General features: G+C 39.3%; 1 protein-coding gene across 10 annotated transcripts in view; it reads right to left on the bottom strand.

The window, feature by feature from the left end:
• The window catches only part of LOC122832462 (muscleblind-like protein 1), a 78213-nt gene that overhangs the window by 41356 nt on the left and 17866 nt on the right, over positions 1 to 18991 (bottom strand). For all 10 annotated transcript variants that reach the window (XM_044119257.1, XM_044119259.1, XM_044119267.1 and 7 more), the window contains exon 2: positions 13785 to 14796. In XM_044119257.1, coding sequence (XP_043975192.1) covers positions 13785 to 13958 — 174 coding nt within the window. In that variant the 5' untranslated portion in view covers positions 13959 to 14796. The remainder of the gene's footprint in view (positions 1 to 13784; positions 14797 to 18991) is intronic.

Genomic DNA, 18991 nt, shown 5'->3' with positions numbered 1-18991 from the left:
CCAAGACAGCTATGAGATCTTCATTATACGATGAAATTGAGTTTGAACAAAAATGTATAATTTGTTAAATTATTAATATAATTAAATGTTTCCAAACAGCCACATTTCTTACAGCTCTGGGGAAGATTAAGAGACCACTTACAATGATCAGTTTCTCTGATTTTACATTTTTTATAGCTATAGCTATATGTTTTTAGTAAAATGAACATTGTTCTTTTAATCCATGAACTACTGACAACATGTCTCTGAAAATTCAGAGCACATATTTAGTATTTATTTGCAGAAAATGAGAAATGGCCAAAATAACAAAAAAGACACAGCGCTTTCAGACCTCAAACAATGCAAAAGATAAAAATTAAAAATTAAAAAAATTCATGTTCATTTAGAAACAACAACCAACGTTTTAACTCAGAAAGGGTTCAAAAATTAATATTTGGTGGAATAACCAGGTTTTCAATGGAGTTCAGTGCAGTGGTCTCTTAACTTTTTCCAGAGCTCTATTTGGCGCTTTTCAGGACACTCAAAGACACTTTACAATGAAATCAGTCGCTCCCTTTCACGCACACATTGACACGCCGATGATTGTAAGCGAATGAGAACTGTACCAAGTAAGCATTTTTTAAGCATCATATATTTTCTGTACTGTAGCTGACATAAATCCCTCTATCACAGTTTGTCCATCTTATTGATATATTAAACAAGCTAAAGCACGATTGCCACAAATCATTTCAAAGTTGTCACAGCAGTCACTTCACGACGCTCCAATGGCGTCCGTAGATGTCATATCGCAATTTAATAGAGCCCTTATGAGATGTGGTGGAAAGGGGATTGCGCTTTGTGGATGTGCAGGCGACAAATCAGCAACTACTTAACAATTGTCTCATGACTATAGAAAAATATATCTGCCAAAAATATTATTTCAGACATTTAAGTCGTTCTAAAATGGTTTGGGTTACTATCAAGGTGTAGCTAATAAAGTGGTCTTTGACTGTAAGACAGTATAAGCAAAAATGAGACCTTAATTTGCAATTACAAGAAAGAAATGAATAAAAAAATACAGATCATGGAGCATACCACATGATCCCACACAGACAACATGAGCAGAGGGCCATTGCCCATCTTCATCATGCAGTGTCTTCCGGTAGCACACTCTTCCACATTGATCCACATTGATCAGCCTCGGCTTGTACCACTTCAGCGGGGAGCAGGGGATCAGTGGTCAGGGTTATCACCTTCCCTTGGGCTTCTAACAATATGCCCATTGTCAAAATCCCCAACAAAATTCAGCCTAAGTGACTTAAAGGACCGCTTAAAATCTCTATTTTGAACAAATATTTGAAGAAAGACGTCTACAGGTGGATGCTGTAACAGAAAGTGAGTTGTCGGACAGATGCTGCACAACACAGCTGCTGCTGCCATTTCAGCTGAGCCTGCGACCGCCGTAATCCAGTTAGAGCCTTGTGAGGAATCACAATGACCAACAGCAAGCCCTTCAACAAGCACTACAACAATAAAATGAATATTACAGACATTATTCAACCCTGAATATTTCTAGCTGACGACTGACACAACTCCCATTTAATTCCGCACCTTTCCCCTTTTGTTATTACTTCTGTCAAAGCACACCCTATCCATCAGCAATCCCTTCCTCTCCATCCGTCCGTCACTGTCCACGCCCTCATATATCATTCTTTTGGGTCTCAATCGCCCCTATTGTTGAGCGTTTTTTTGTTCAAATGTGTCATTAATCTGCTTGGATGACACAGCACTTTTCCCCGTCTGTCTCTGAAGAGATCATATTATTTGCCTCACGTCAAATATGTCATGACAATCTAATTACAGACTCAGGCATTTACGTACACAGCATCAGACCGTTGGGTCTTTTGACAGACAGACTTGTCTTTGCTGCAGCTTTGCATGCAAGCAGAAGTGAAAATATTTTTTAAAATGTAATTTAGGGTTAGTTAATCAGCTTTCAGAAAGACACTGGAGTGAGAAGAAGAAGAAATGTTGAAAGCAGACATAATGGTCATGTAGGATCAATATTGGATGGAAAGTGCTGCCCAACAGTGTGAATTTATGTTGATGAGCACTCCTTACAGGTCTATCTTTTTGTCCACGTAACTCTTTCCCCTTTGTTCCCTCTTCCATTAATAACATGTTTTCTTTGGCCTCAACACTTGGTCTATCCTTGGTCTGCCTATGCCATCTAATATTCTGTCTCTGTGCAGTGCAAACAAAGTCGAGAGGAGGTAACCGAGTTCTTTTCATAAGCGTGATAAATATCCCACTTCTGCGTTTGTGGCTGATGGGTCTCAAGGACGAGATTTAATGAAGCTCTCATCCAACTCTGATTATTTTCTAATTAAAGAAGTGACTGATGGGGGCAATGACGACATTCATGAACGCATGCTTATAGCTTGTGGGGTTTGTGAAGAGGTGCGGGGAGAGCCAACACAAAGACAGTAATCATACTCTGTCGAACCTTGTTTGTTTGTTTCCCTTTCTTGAGAGCTCAAATCACTTGGCGGAACCAATTACAAATCTAACATAAAATGCAGTGTAATACAACAAAAAATGTATTAATATTAATAGTAAATCTATATCTGATTGGATATTAAAGACTGTAGGAATATACCCAAGTCAAATATTTCTGGTGGAATTTGTCAGTGTGTTGGATTTTGTTTTAGAGAAAATGTGGTCTGATGAAGGTGCTTTTAAATGATAGGTGGCCAGAGTGCAAATCCTACAATGTCAAGCTGATTTGTTATTTTATCATCAACCACACTCATAACTGAGTAGTGAGCTACAGCGAGAAAAAAATTTCGAACACCCTGCGACTTGGGTTCTCCCACTTAGAAATCATGAAAGGGTCGGAAATTTTCATCTTAGGTGCATGTCCACTGTGAGAGACATGAGCTAAAAAAAAAATAAATAAAAATATCCGGAAATCATAAAGTATGATGTTCAGATAGTTACTTACTTCACTGTAAATTAATTTACAGTGAAGTAAGTTATTTAACTATATTCATTTCCTCACTGTAAATGAATTAAGCTCCTTTGTTCTTGCAGTTGGGGAGGGAAATCTAGCACAACTCATGCCTGACCTCAAATTAGCCTTTGTTTATAGTGCATAACATAATTTTGTGGAAGAAGGAAAGAAGGCCTGACGAAGATATCCAAACGGTACACTGGATGGGAATATTATTTGGAGTGAGACATTGCACAGGTCTGTTTTTGCAAGAGGAGTGTGAACATTTGGAAACCTTCTTTTTTTTTTTTTTACTTGACAGAGACGGTTTCCTGTAGTGACATGTATTTTGTGGTGGCACATACTTTGTGTCACACATATTACTGACAGTTCCACGTCTGTCTGACTGCTGTCATGTCAGGTACAGGCCGTCCACTGCAAAAGACATCTTTCTGTTTTCCAAATCTCCCTTCAAATTCTTTTCCGAAAAAGACACTCAGGAAGTAAATGCTGATGTGCATGCATAATCGATTTAAAAAGAAATACGAATAAAAATAAGACCCCAAAGAAAGATGTACTTTCCTTCCTCTTTTAGTCTACAACACCATTACAATAGCCTTTCCAACCAAACCCAAAATGGAGTGATAGCTCATAACTTCTCGTGACTCTCACATTTGCTAAGCTCTATCTTAGTATTTGCCATTGACAAGAGAAGGTTTCTCTGTCTATTGTCTTCTTAATGTCCTTCAGGTTGAAAGTGGACAATTGCACATAGGAAAGCTAAATTGACTGAAATCCAGAGAAAGGTTTAATAACTGCTCTAAGAGAAGGAGGAAAGAGGAGGAAAAGGTAAGAAGTACCCTCTGCCAAACAATGAAAGACAACTCTATCCAGGTTGAAAAATGTTACCTTGCTCTGAGCTTCTTCACTTTTGCTAAGGTCCTTTCACATCTTCACTTATTTAATAGTTTGTTTTGCTGTATTACAATTTGATGAATGGTGAGCCTCAACAACAATAAGACAATTGTGACATAAAAGACAAGAGCAGAAGAGCAGATGAAGACCCCTGAAGACACTGCCACTCCTGGAGACGCGAGAAGTTATCTTCTAATACGGGTAATGGGTGGGAGACACAAACAAACAGGGACCGATGCACCTATCGCTGTGGCAGGAACGGCAACAGCAACGAGGCATCGCAAAATCAGACCGTCTAAACCTCCAAGGTCCTTCAGCTTTGCGGAGAAGTGCAGAGAGATCTGTCATATTGAGCAAAGGTTTCAGAGCCAACGTCGAGGTCATAGGCTGAAGGGCGCTTAGAGGTAGGAAAAGGATGACTGCATATGGCGGCGGCCTAACGTCTCAGTGCCCTTGCATGCTCGTCGGCCCTGGTGTTGTCGTGTCACGTCTCCATGCTGATGCAGCATGTCTAAAGATGGATGTGTGCAAGTCTATGCTGATGCAGCTTATCCACAAATGGATGTAGAAATGATGGTCTCTCTGAGGACACAGAGACATTTAGAGGATACGCTTCAGACAAAGTTAATAGCTGCTGGTGGTGTTTTTACTGGTTCCATCATAGCAGCGTTCTAATAGAAGTATGTCTGTGTGGGTATCTGCGGGATAAAATGGTTGAGTTGTTTGAAATTGTTTTGCTTCTCTTTGAAATGATAAGCTATAAAAAAATCTGTACAAAGCTGTTGATGGTAGAGCAGTATTATTATTCTTTACCATTGTTGAAAAAGCTGTTGACTTTAGCACAAAAACACAAAATAAATGTTGTTTTTTTTCTCCTAAAATGGATGCTCTGGTCATTTTTTAAAGCAGTTTGGTGCAAATTAAGATTATCTCTGATGTTTTGCACTATGCTATTGTTTCAAGTCACATCGGTTTGCTATTGTGTCAATGAGCATTAGCATTATTATGAAGCTAAGCCAAACTTAACCTTTATTTGTGTCTTATAACGTTTCCAAGCAAATATGTTGCTTAGAAACAATTCTTCTGAAATATTTTGTTCACAAATGACTACTTATGTAAGATTGAAATAACATTTAAAAAAAAAACAACAACAAAAAAAAACTAATTAGAAACCTTGAAGATATTGCTTTACATCAGCAGTGCATGTAAACACTTAGAGCAGTGTAAAGGATCATTAACCTGACTGAGGTTGATCCACTGAAGAATTGCACAGACATTGAGCCTGCAAAGAAAATCCAAACCGGCAATCGTGAATTTCTCATTCTCATTCCAAGTGAAAATTCCAGAAAATTCCATGCAGACTGTAGTAAATTTGCTCAGATTTATTGCTCAGAGTTTATTTTGAAGCAATAACTTAAGATGGCATCTATTAGAGCTAAGACCCAAACCTAAACACAAAAATGAATGAACCCAAAGAAGGGTGAGCAATATCTACCCATAGAATATAAAATAAGTCTTCCTGTCAGCCAGTGAAAGAAGAGATTAAAAGCAAACAACTTTCCACAAAAATTCAAGAAATGCTTTTAAAAACAAACAATCAAACAAACAAACAAAAAAAAAATAGGAATCAACTTGAGTAAAATAAAAGTCAAAAGTGCCTGGGATCCCTGGAAAAGAGGAAAAGGGGAGAGGAGATCACTGGGGTGTTGAATGGGTTGAGCAAAAATAGATTAACAGAGGTAATGAGAGGCAGGACGATGAGAGCAGGAGCTTGACGGTGGAATACAGATACAGAGGAGATTAACTGAATTTGAGTGTGTTTTCCTTTCAAAGAGGTTCTTATCCATTATATTGTATCCCTCTGTGCAGGGCATGCACACATGCATACTCACACATACGCCTGCTGGGGCTCCCATCCCTATGCATTGCAATATCTTTTCTCTTTGCTTTCACATCTCCATCTCCTTCTCGGTGCACTCACACCTGCCTTTCTTTTACGTACATTTTCTTTGAACATCTAAAGTACACCACGATGTACACCAGGATCAGTTATCCTAACAAAGATCATGCGCTGAAAAGTTGTGGCTTCTTTCTTCGGCACGGTGTATGGGTGAAATGCAATGAAATGTAAACTGCATGCGGAATGGAAGTGGACTTTAAACGTGTGTTTTCATCTACAAAGAAGATGCAAAGTGAAAGCCACATGATCTGAACTTAGGTCGACAAGAAAGAAATCTGTGCTACAAGGTAATAAGTATCTCTCTGGTGAAAGATTTGCACAATACAAAATAGTCGCTAATTTAATTCTTCAGGAAGTTATGTTTTCTTTTTCTATTCCATTAATTTACAGGATTTGTCATTTCCAGTCCTCATGTTTGTGAAGTAAGAATCAAGCTTTTCTTCTGTTTCTCATTCTCCCCATCTATCTAAATGAATCCCAATCCTCCTCCTCCTCCTCCTCCAAAAAAAGAAAAATGCAAACACAGTTTTCTACAAATAAAAACTTTTTATCTATGTCATTTTTTACGCAGCTAGGAATATGCGACTTTTAACTTACCGAAGAATAAGATATGCTTGTTTACAACTGCATGCATGTATTGTTGTTTAAATACAAGTTTGAATGGTGTTTTATTGTTTTAACAAGCCTGTTCGTAACAACAGCAGCCCAGAGTTAGATAGTAAAGGTCCATCTATGGACCCTTTTATGCAGATGCTGATGTAAAAAATTATCCATCTACCATGAATCCTACCCATATCTAGTATATTACAGAACCACTTTGACAAGGGACAATTTCAAGAAATTTTGGATTTCTAGGGAAATTAGGTTTTCTGACTTCATTAAATATTATCTATAAGGAGGTACCATAATCGCAACCTAGATTGCAAAAACAGAAGAAAATAATAAAATGCATCACAAACATAGATTAAATACCTTAGAAAATTCCAGTAACTAGATTTTACACAGTACCAAAAGAAGTGAAGGCTGAAGAATCACTTTCTTTAATCAACTGGAAGTAGTTAGCAATGAGGCTAACTGACATCTGAATAAAATCAAAGTTTCTCAGTGACAGCTTGTTAAAAATGTGATCTGCTGTTTTTGTTTTACAAGATCTGATGTGAATCAAGGCTGAAAAACAGATAATACTCCATTAGTTATCCTAACAATATTGTTATATCGTGAGCTTCCCCCAAAGTCTCTGGCTGAACAAGAAACAAAGAAAGATGCAAGCTGTTTTAAACATTTCACCTGTGATCTGAATTGAATGTATTCTTGAAGTAAAATTAAAAATTAAACATCTGCAGAGATCATTTAGCAAACAGGAGAACTAGAAACACTTTGCACATTGAGAATAAAACTTGAGAGGAGGCAATACTGCAAGGAAATTAGATTTTTAGGAATATTAAATTCCTATGTGAACAGCAGCACAAACTGAATTACAGCATAATCCAACATATAGGTTATCTAACACCTGCAAGCCCAAGAAAAAGTTAAATAAATTAAGTTTACCTTAACATTATGCATTCTACAAATCTCTTCCACCTCTCTGTGGAGTTCTTCTGAACGATTTAGTAAAAACAGTTTTAACATTTTCCAATAAGTAAATTTAACATAATTTTCTCGCCTTTTTTTCAGCAGAATTTGGCCTAGATTACGAAGAATATAGAAGCTGAATGTGCCAGAAATTGCAAATTATAAATCATGCCCAGTCTTAATACAACAAACCCAATAGCAAGTGAAAAGCCGAGCATTTCCTTGGCACACTCTCTGCGGTATCTGTCGCAGCCTCAAAGTGTGAATTTATTGTATTGTGTCAGACTAAACACTAACAGCTTGACGTTTTCTTCATTTTCATTCAAACCAGCTCAAGCTCTCCCTGTTTATGGCAACAAGCTGTCAAATCCCTTCAGCAGGATCCTCTCTAAGTGTAAAACTGTTTTTTTCTGCAACCTGCACAAACTCTTCTTGATGAGTCGCTGTGCTATGCTTTGAGGTTAAGGCAGCTAAAAATACTAGGTTGGTGGAAAAACTTTTTCAGAGAAGTGGTTTAAAAAAAAACTGATCAAACCAACTATAGCACTGATCTCTTCAGGATCCATCAAACCTAGAGGACTCTAGACTACTCCTCCTTTTTCCACTGAAGACCAATTTGAAGATAACTTGAATAAAGCCTTAAAAGGAGCCATTGTTGGCGTAAACTAAGCTCTTTGTTTCTTTTCCTTTCCCCAAATGGCAGAATGGGGCATTTTGCAGACCGTCTCCGGCCCTTTAGATGTTCAGCAATAGCCATTGTGTGTAGAAAATTCAAAACTTAATACAGTTTGCATGTTAATTCTGCACACGAATCAGAATCCTATCATTTACAAAACATGCTGGGTGCAGAGATAGCTTACTGAATTCAAAATTGTAAATCGTAACTTTTCTGTCATCTGTGATCAGATGAATTGAAACATTAGATGTTTTATTGAAGAATATATTGAAGAATAAAATCTGTGCCAGAGCATTTTCATACAAAGAGGCAAAGACAGTAAAAAGGAGAAAGAACTGTTCATATGATTTCCTATTAGCTATGCTTAGGCTTCCCTTTCTTTGTGCGCTGCATACGTAATGAAGGGCCATGTGGCATGACAAATTCTTAGGAGTGGAAAGCCACGTCTACCAACATTAGTTTTTTTTTTCTTTTCCCTTCACCAACCTCCTGATCGCCCTTTCCTTATCCCCTTTGCCTCGCTCTCTCCGGGCCAGATATGTGTTATGAATTTGTATGCAGATAAAGCAGATCTATCATCCTGTCACAAAGGCAGGGAAGGGAGGTAGACTGTGGAATGCCCTGGCACGGGGAGCAGGGAATGGCTCCGTGCAAAGTGCCATGCTTCCCCGCACATTCCCCGTTGTTCCTGCCCGTCTCCAATAATTCAGCGTGGCTGCAACATCCCGGCAACCGCACTTATCCATTCCTGCTGTACCTGTACCAGCCGTACCCACCCATGTCATTGGAGCACCGGCCAAACAGCCAGCAAGGCTGGCGCCTGGATTAGCAAGGAATCCGGCTGCCAAAGGCAGCTACCTGCCCATCAAATAAGAGGCAAATTACAGAGTGTGTGCAGAGCATGGAAGAATGAACTATAGGACACCATCGAAAAACATAGAGCTAGTAGATCCAAATCACGGCAAGGTCTGCGGTGAAAGGCTGAGGAAGATGTTCGTCTCACTGCAGGACGACAACCCTAAAAAACGTTCAGCAGGAATTACAACAGAAGGGTTTTGATAAAAAGAAAAAAGGGGAGAAAAAAAACCCCAACATATTCATCTTTTTAAAAAACCAAGGGCAGGTCCAGAGCAAATAAAATTGTGAATCATCGGCAAGACCTGAAAATTTGCTTTTCGGTCTAATCTTCCTGGGCTTGAGCCATTTAACAAAAACAGTAACAATGTTCTGAGTCAAGAGGAACTGAATACATTTGCATCGTAAAATCTTAACTGTGAAAAATCCAAAATCCATGTAACCGTTTCCTTACTCTTCACAGTTAAACGCTACCTTGTTGGTCTGACACATAAATCCTAATAAAATATGTTGTAGTTATAGTTTTACACTGTAACATGTTAATACTGCTAAAAAAACACGCTTTGGGAACTTCTTATTTGTCCCGTTCAGCTGATAAAACCACCAGTGTGCATATTTCCACTAAGACAATTTGAGTTAAACTTACTAAACAGTTTTTAATATTCTTAAACATCCAACATTGTGTCACTTACTGATGAAGAAACGATGACATTCAATGTTTGTGTTTTTTTTTGCTCCTCTTTTGAGTCACTGATTTGCAAAAGAAGAAAAGAATTTTGTCCCAAATTTGAATTCACTTCTCAAATGTTGAGAATAGTGTGCTGACCAAAGCACCGCAGGACGAGGCCAAGGTCTAATTAACTGAACCGAGCCAAAGAAGTGTTTGTTTAACCAAACACAGGATCCAGTCCTAATTGAGAGTAAGTGTGGTTTCACCGGTAAATGCAAGAAAATATGGTTGGATTTGGAAAAAAGAAATTTCAAGCTGTTACTTATGACTCTAAAAATGAAAAGAAGATTACTCCGCAATAGAGACAATATGAAGGGTGAGACCAGGCATTAATACTCTACTAAGCTGAAAATTAAAAGTTATTAGAAAGGATGTCAGCAAAACAATTTCAGTTTCACTTTTGTAACTGGAAGAATGAACCTGAATAAAATATGTCTTACTTGCCAAAGGGATTTTTACCCACTTCGACATGTGTGGGGCTCATGACCGTTAATAAATTTCCTTTCGTCCATTTAAAAAATATATATATATTATTTTTTTTCAACTTGCAATATTAAAACAAAAACACATACAAATTAGCTTAGCTTGGTTGGTGTGGGTGTGCAGGGAAAGTTTTAACGTGGGCTTAATTGTAACCCAAACCTTTTATCTTGCTGCTGTGGGTGGAGACCTGTGTACTACGAAGCATTTTGAGACCTTTTCTAAATATCTCTCATTTCCAGACAAGACCCACATGAATTTGCAAGGAAATCTGTCTTAATAAGGCCAGTACTTTATTTTATTTGATTGTCTGTCGCTGTGCTGGTTTGTCAGAAGACGGATCCAGCTGAGAAAAAAATATAATGATCAAGTATCAGGAGTTAGTAGTTTGAGTTTGAAGTTTTACAATATAATAAAAATGCATTATAATTAAGTCGTCCTTACAGTCAATTAGCGATGTAAAAGCAAAGTGTAAAGTGAGAAGAAGGCAAAATAATAGATGATGACATAATGACTAAAGTAATAAATACAAACCAAAATGAAGGAGGCTTATTAAAAATTTATAGGAATAAATTATGAACAATGAATGTGTTTTAGTGTGTAGCTAAAAGAGGAAAACAATTAATCAATAAAGACATGTAGCTGTTAATCATCTCTTTTATAAATAGTCAAAAAAGGGAGTAAATGAGAAGTTGAATAGTGAGCCTCAAAGAACATTGAGTGATTTCAGTTGTTTTAGTGAATTAGAGACGGTATTTTAGCAAATAATAGTTTTGCCACTTTCACGTAAAACATAATCTAGTGAAGCAAAATGTCCTTTTGGTATTATGTTGATAAAATAAAAAATAATTACACTTATAGAGTCTTCATTTATTTAAAAAAAAAAGAAAAAAAAAGGGCTTTACACCACTGTGACCGACATTATGGGATTCAGTATGTAAAACATATATTACAAACATTCATTATCCAATATTTCAATCGCATCACTATCGAGATAACTTTGGCAGATTTGGGGTTTTTGTCCCTGCATTCTGTGAAACCTGGAGCATCATCATATTTTTCACAGACTCCATTTAGTTCTGATTGAGCCGCCGTTCAGTTTTCAAAAGCAGAGTTTGCATGCAAACGCACAATTGAAGACAGTAACAAAACAATTGAAATAAATCCTAGAAAGAATTCCTCGTCTTATAGCACTAGTATAATCTAAAGTAGGAAATTTAGATAAAGGAACCAATTTAAGGGGAGTGCTGTGGTGGCGCAGGAGGTTAGCACGCCCCACGTTTGGAGGCCTTAGTCCTTGACGCGAACGTCGCGGGTTCGACTCCTGGTCCCAGCGACCCTTTCCGCATGTCTTCCCCCCTCTCCTCGCCCTCCTCACTGTCTGCCTACTGTTGCAAAAATGCGAGCCACTAGCGCCGCAAAAACTCTGAAGAAAAAAAAATGGGAACAAAAGAAAAAACTACCTTAATTTAATTTGACACTTTTACCAAACCGACAGCCATCTTTCAAAAGTTTTAATGATCTTTTATTTTTTAATTTGATCGGACCTTCAAAATGGAAAGCACAAGAACATGTGAGAGCAGCAATTAAGACAGACGTGTGTGTGTGTTACTGTTTGTAAGGGATGCATCACAAAAGCTTCGAAAGTTTTCCACACTGATAATCAGATCAATCAAAAGCTTAAAACAACGGAAAATGTAATAAACACATTTGGAGGAAGGGGTTGTACATTTTGTAGAGACTCAGCATCTGCCAATACGCCACTGTATAACAATTTAACAGCATATAAACAGACTTTTAATAAGATTGCAGGAGTGACATATGCAGCCACATAAATGGAAGCCAGTATAAAATTCAATCTCACCATGAGTTATTATGAACTCAAACATCCGCAGCCTATAAAGTCCATAAACATCATAATCAGATGTGCAATTGGCTCACTTCACTGCATGTCTTGTCAAATCCCTTAATGTAATTTCTTTTTTCTTTAACTACTCGGCTCGGTCCACTCTGTTTTCCCCCACCTCCCTCCATCTTTAATGCCGTTTGATTTTTTTCTTCTTCTTTCTATTTCCCTCACTCCCTTCTTCCCCCGTCTGCGAGAGGAGCGACACGGTGGGAGTGTGTTGTCTGAGTGCCAGGGCAAAAAATAGACGGCAAATTACAGAGCCTTCTGAGAACACCCCACCATGCAGCATGACCTCAAAATAACACAGCCAGACGTACAGTCCCATAGAAACGCGAAGTACACATTACGCTGTCCTACTTCTGGTTCTGCTCGCTTGACGTGACGGTCGCACAGAACCCTTTGCGACGTGCCAACCAGCAGTCCGACGCTGTGTTTGAGTTTGTGTGCCTCCCGAGGAAAGTCTGAGTCTCATTCACAGATGTTAGTGTGATTACAGCCTCATCTTGGCGCACTGTTTCAGAAAACCACACACCTAAAAGTAGTTACACTTGATCGCATTGGTTCCTTTGCCAAGGTCAAACTTTGTCGCTGCTATTTCCTTCAGAACAACGACTGTTTTCCAGCAGGAAAAGATTTAAAGCTACGCTTCTCACTGTAAATTGTCGCATGCGGTGCAATACCTCTGCAACGTCCCTGAGTTTTGTCACATTCCAACCGCAAACCTCAATTGGGACTTTTTGTAGTAAACCAACAGAAAGTGATGTAACTGTGAAGTGGAACGATGAAGTTATACGTTTTTCAAAACTGTAAAAAAACATTTTGTGCCTTTGTATTCAGCCCCTTTTGCTCACACAACCCATACAAAACCTACAAAATGGCTTCAAAATAATTAATTCCTAGTGTGTCCACCAGCGTACGACTGATTCAATTCAACAAGCGTTTTTTGTTTTGAAGGTTTGTTGTGGAATATCAGTAAGCAAACACCATCATTATGACCAAGAGACAAGGCTGACAGAGTGCCAGTGCAATTTCAGAGAAATCTAATTCAGGGTTAGGTTATAAAACAATATCCAGAGATTTGGACGTCTGGCAGAGCACTGTTTGAAAATGGAAAGCGTCAATCATGACATAACTGCAAACCTACCAAGCTATTGCTGTTCAGGCCGGGAGGAAGAGCACTAATCAGAGCAGCTGCCAAGAAACGAGCTACGGAGATCAGCAGAAGAAGGTGCTCCGGTCAGATTAAACCAGAATCAGACATCGTGGCAACGTTATGTTGTGGGAACTTGTTTCTTTGGAAATTGACAGCAAAGCTTGTCAGCGTTCAAGGGAAGCTATGTGGATCTGAATTCAGAGGAGTCTTCACTTTCTAGGGGGATACCAACTCTAAACATAAACCATATCTACAATGGAGTGGCTTAGACCAAAGCTTATTCGTATGTTGGAACATTTCTGAACTGAATACAAAAGACAAATAAAAAAAGAATAAAAACCCATTTGCTCATTACTGCTTTCTATTTGCTCACAGTTAACGTGATTTGGGTTGATCCATTGTATAAAAATCTTTGTTGGTGATTGTAATGCGATTAAATTAGTACCTTTTCCAAGACGCCGTATTTAAACCTCTGACAATGCTGATTTATGATGCAAGCGCTCAAAGAATGAGAAACCCAGCGGGAGTGATGAATGAGTATCACAGGTGTTTGTCACACTCACCTTGAGTGAGTCAAAACAGGCAATGACTCTGCCGTTTTCCACTTGACAGCTCTTGGCAGGGTGGGCGAACTTGCACTCGTTGTCCGGCCGCGAACACGTTCCTCTCTGAAATTCCCGACACACCTCCAGCGTCAGCCACTTCGTGTCCCGCATCGATGTCACATTCACCGCCATTTCAAACTGAAACAGGAAGGGGTCGTTTGGGGAGAGCTAGCTGACCAGCAAGTTTGCTTTTCTCTGGTAAAACCGGGGCAAATGATGAGAAGGGATAGGTTGAGAACATCAGAAAACAAAAAACCCAAAACAAAACAAACAAACAAAAAGAAAACTGCTTCAGAGGTTGTGCTCCAAGGTTGTGATCTGAAAGAAGCCTGTTGGGGGCTCTCCTAACACTTGGGGTCCATCCCAGCAGTCTGTTTGTGGCTTAAACAGGAGTCCTTCAGAGCCTGTCAACCAGGGCTTGTGTCACCGATGACCATACAGCTTTGTCTTGTAACCTCTCTCTTAACGCCTACGCGTGCACACACGCCTCCCCAGTTCTCTCAATTTGCTCACTTGTCAGCTGAACCGTCAGACGAGATGAACAGCACAACGCGGTATCGATCAGGATCGGCCCACGACGACAGAACGCAGGGGCCAGCAGACGAGGGGGGGAAAGCAGCTGGAGGAGAGGAGAGCCAGCGGAGACAGCAGCAGTGAAACAATTTTCTTCAGCTAGCAGGAGCCGATAAAAGCTGTTTGCCTTCAATATTTGTCTGCTGAGGAGCTGCGGGGGAGAGGGAGTTGGGCCTTCACAGAGGAGGCTTGAGTGGCATGGAGGGTGAAGAGAGCAGGATGCGGGGCGGGAGGAGGTGTCGTTTGCACAGAGACGGCCTTAGCGGATGGAGCTGGCAGTCATGGCAGCCCTGGTGCTTTTGGTGTGGCCCCAGCGGCTCCAGCGGACTTGGGAAGGCGCAGACGGCCTCAGAGGAGCCAGACAGCCAGGAGGGTCAGCACATGAAGGCACTTCTCTCTGCAGGGAGGCACAGGTCAGAGGTTAACACATACAAGACAGAATCACGTATAAAACTTCAGTCAATTTATCCTCCTATACATTTTCCTCTGAGAACACAATAGGAGACGCCGCCGGCTCGGGGAAAAATCTACTCATAACTTTAAACTGAAGAAGAAAAACAAAAGAGAGATATGAGAAAATGTGGGAAGCGGGCAATCATATTTAGAACTCTGACTCAGAATCAAAGTTCATTACAGTACAGCTTTAATTTATGCGTAATGCACTTGAAAGATTCATGCAATCGAGAGGAATTCTCGATTTCACTTATTAGCATTAATGACAGTCCTAAAAGCGACCCCGCTGTAATATTGTAATAGTTAATAATGTAGTCATAGATGGCAATACCACACCGAGAGCAATTGAGCATGAAATGTAAAGATTAGTAAGCTGTAAGTAAGCCTGTCCCTGGTGAGACTGCAAACGGCCAGTCAGCTAGCCTGACGACTCCAGCAATGCTGCTGGCTGCAGGCCAAATGGGAGAGAGCCATTTCGACGGGATGAGGTCACCATGAAGGAGAGAAGAAGAGACAGAGACGGACTACCTTCAGTGTACACCTGTAACATATTCTCCCGGTTCACTATAAATGCCTTGCTAAAAAATTGACACTGTACATTAGCTGATTACATTTGTTTAATTTTTTGTGTGTGTGAGGAGAAAACGTGTTCCTTCACCAAAGAAATGAACATACTACATTCAAATATATGCACAATCTGTTTATGTTGAGATTAAAAGATGGCCACTTTAGCTGTTTCATTTGTTTGCATAGCTAATAGCCATGTAGCTAGTAGCACGGAGTCTACAAAGGACTCAGTAAGCTGGCTTTTTATTTCTTTAACCCAAATGCTGGATTTGTGCTGCAAGGGCAGATGTTGGTTAGTTCCAAATGAACATTGGGTCAAAGATTTTGACCCAATGTTGGGTAGGAGGCCAAAGCGAGTCTTGTTGTCCTTCACAGTCCCACAGTTGGAAATGCACACAAGCCCAATCAGACTTCACTAAAGCCTGATTTTTTTTTTCTTTCTGTGTAAAATACTTCTGATGAGATGACATAAGTGTAGCAAACCCTGCAAGTAATCAACCTTGTAGTGCTCTGTGTTTGACATTTTGACAAAGCCAATGTTTAGTTTTTATGATTTCTGGTGTTGGTGGAAAGCACAAACATTCAGCAGCTGCAAAACACCAGATGAATAGTGATGAGTCGGACAGATGAACGCATGTCATGGAACAAAATGCTGTGTTTTGTAAGTGATGCAAAACTGAGTGGAATTTGAAAAAAAAAAAAAAAAAAAAACTTTTTCAATGTTCCAACTCTACATGAAGGCTAAAAAGAACAAAGCTTAGCACTTTGACTACCGTAATTTTGTTAGCCAAAAGCAGAGTTATATTCCTCCATGTCCCACGAAAACAACTGAAAGTTGCATTAAATGTCCATTAAAAGTGTCACCTTTCCATTATTGGGTAAATATTTGCACTTTTAATGCAAAGTTTCATTAAAGCTTTCATTAAAAGTGTCAACTTTGCATTCAAAATATCACTATCTACAGAATGGCCCTTCATGACAACAGACATAAACATTCATGAACACTACTTCATGTTCACAACAGCTGTCATGTCATGTTTATGGGTTAATGTCATGTCAGTCTCATGCACACCCCTTCAAATAAAGTGTTACCAAGAAAAAACAGCTTCAGTGGTGGAAAAATGTACATACATGTTCATACATGATCAAAGTTTTCATTCTCACATTATTAGCTATACTTTGGGCATGCTTTTGTTAAATCTAGAAAGTAGCAGTGGATTCTGAAAAAGCAAGCAACTTAAACTCCAACCCAAAGTAACTCAGTTTGTAAGAACACCTAATCAAATGCAAGTGACTGGAAGCAGCAGCAGTCTTAAATGGATAGGTCATGACCTTTGACCAACAAAAACTCCTAAATATATCCAAATTTCTCCAGTGGGTAATTTTACAAACAAGAACAGCTTAACCAGTCAAGATGTGCACAGATATATATATATATATATGTGTGTGTGTGTGTAATGTTAAGTTATATTACCATACAGTACCCACATGTGCTGCTTTTAATGATGAATGCTTGCTGGCTTACTTAGTTTGTTCATATTTCCAAAGAAAATGAATTAAATTTAGAGTTAAGTTCAGCCCTTCTGTATGCCATCAGACAAAGTCAACTCAAAACTTAGCAGTAGAATAGGGAAGCAGAAAGAAACAGTTTTAAAAAATGCACCCAAGGCTCCCACCACAGCCCTGCTATTGCTTTTCCTGAGGTCATGCATTTAAGCAGAGAGGAAATGTGAGATCAGAGCAGAAGCCCACAGAATATCCAGTAGCAGTCTCATGCACTAGAGCAAAAGAGAAAATAGTCCGTTCAAAATAAGTGACGGGCTTAAACAGCTGGAAAGTTTTCACAAATTTCATTAGACAAACTTTTCCTTGTGTCTAGGGGCGTTTGGGTGTTAGTTGTTTTTGCTCAAAGGAGATCTGTTTTCTTTGGACGCTCAGAAGCTCTTGTGCAATGCGGTGCTGAAAACAGCTACGTCAGTGCAGCCAATTCAATAAACTCGGCTCCACCTCTGTGTGTTATTAGTGGTTGTTCAACACGGAGGAATGAATGAGGTTTACTCCAAAATAGAAAATGGGCACAAAGTCATATCACATGTGAAAAATGACTTCAGCATCGAGGGAAATATATAAATAAAGGCTTCGTCAATAAGCATCTTAGCGTTTGTGAATAATGCATGTGGTCATTTCCCAGAGCCAGAGGCTAAATATATTATTATACCTGCAGATCCACTAGCCGAGGTAATAAGGTGGGGTTAACGGTGAGCTCAGGAGAGATGTAGATCATATGCAACAGTAAATGCCCCATTGCCCTTAAAGTGTGCACATTAGCATGTAGAAGAGTCCAGTAAAATACTAGCAAAATGTTTCCCTTTAACATTCTGGTTATGATTTACTAAAATACAACCACAAACCTAAATTTAATTTACTGGGATTCGAAGTGACAGATCAACACTAGTACCACACTCAAGTGGAAAGAAACATGTGATGTGGTTTCAGGCAGAGGCACCCCCACCACGTCGAGAGCTGTTTTGGAGTTTATCTCACAAAAATCCAAATAGAATTGCACAACATGATAAAATGTGAAAAAGCGGGGATCACTTGATGCACGCTGCAGAATAGTCGTGTGTTTTTCGTCTCCTCTCTGGGTCGAAGTAAATCTATTATTTAAGACAACAACCCACCGTGAGAGCTGAAACAGTAGTTGTGGTAAGCTTCGACATGTGACTTTAATTGCTCTTTATGCCCTCTCGTGGACAGAAAAACACCCAGCCTAAAACTCTAGGGCAGTACAAAATATTCTAGAGGAACAGGATTTAATAAACATATGGAGGCATTTCGACCCCATTCACAAAAAGCTTCACTTTTCACTCGTTGCCACATTCAACGATGGCACGTATTGATTATTTGTTTATGTTGAATCATTTGGTCCACTTTGTGGAAGAGTCAGAGATGGGAACTATTTCCCTCTCTGACCATGCTCCTGTTAGGACCACTGGATCGCACAGCTTCATGGAGATTAAATAGATTGCTGCTGCTAAATGAAGACTTTACAAAAAGATGTTTATGTTTAAGTTTATGTATAAATTAGTTATTTTTCTCAAATAACTGCTGTAATTTATGTACATTTGTGTCTTTTTTTCTTTCTGTATAAGTTTTCAAAATACCTAATAAACATAATACTAAAAAAAAAAAAACTGTGAAAAAGCTTAAGGGGCGTGAATATTTTTTCTTTTGCAAGGCACAAGTGTAGTTGTGCCACATTGTTAGAACAGAGTGTAACGCCAAGAGTGCCACAGAGGGTCAGGTAATCCCTCAGTTGAAGAAAGTTGTCTGATCTTGAGCTCATCTGTCAACACAAGCCTCGACTGACTGCAGCGAACCCAAACAACACACGCCTGTCAGAGATGAAGACCAATTTCTGAATTTAAAGCATTGTTTTACTAATTTTTCCCCAGTGATTTCCCCTGCGCCAGACAAGCCAGGGCAAAATGTAAACGCATTGATACAGATTCTGTCTCCGTGCTTCCTGTTGCTGATCGTGACCTTTGCGCACGGATCAGTTTGCACACACT

The sequence above is a fragment of the Gambusia affinis genome, linkage group LG06 (assembly GCF_019740435.1).
Source record: "Gambusia affinis linkage group LG06, SWU_Gaff_1.0, whole genome shotgun sequence".
In the NCBI taxonomy this organism is placed as follows: Eukaryota; Metazoa; Chordata; class Actinopteri; order Cyprinodontiformes; family Poeciliidae; genus Gambusia; species Gambusia affinis.
This window is presented reverse-complemented; position numbering and strand designations above follow the sequence as displayed.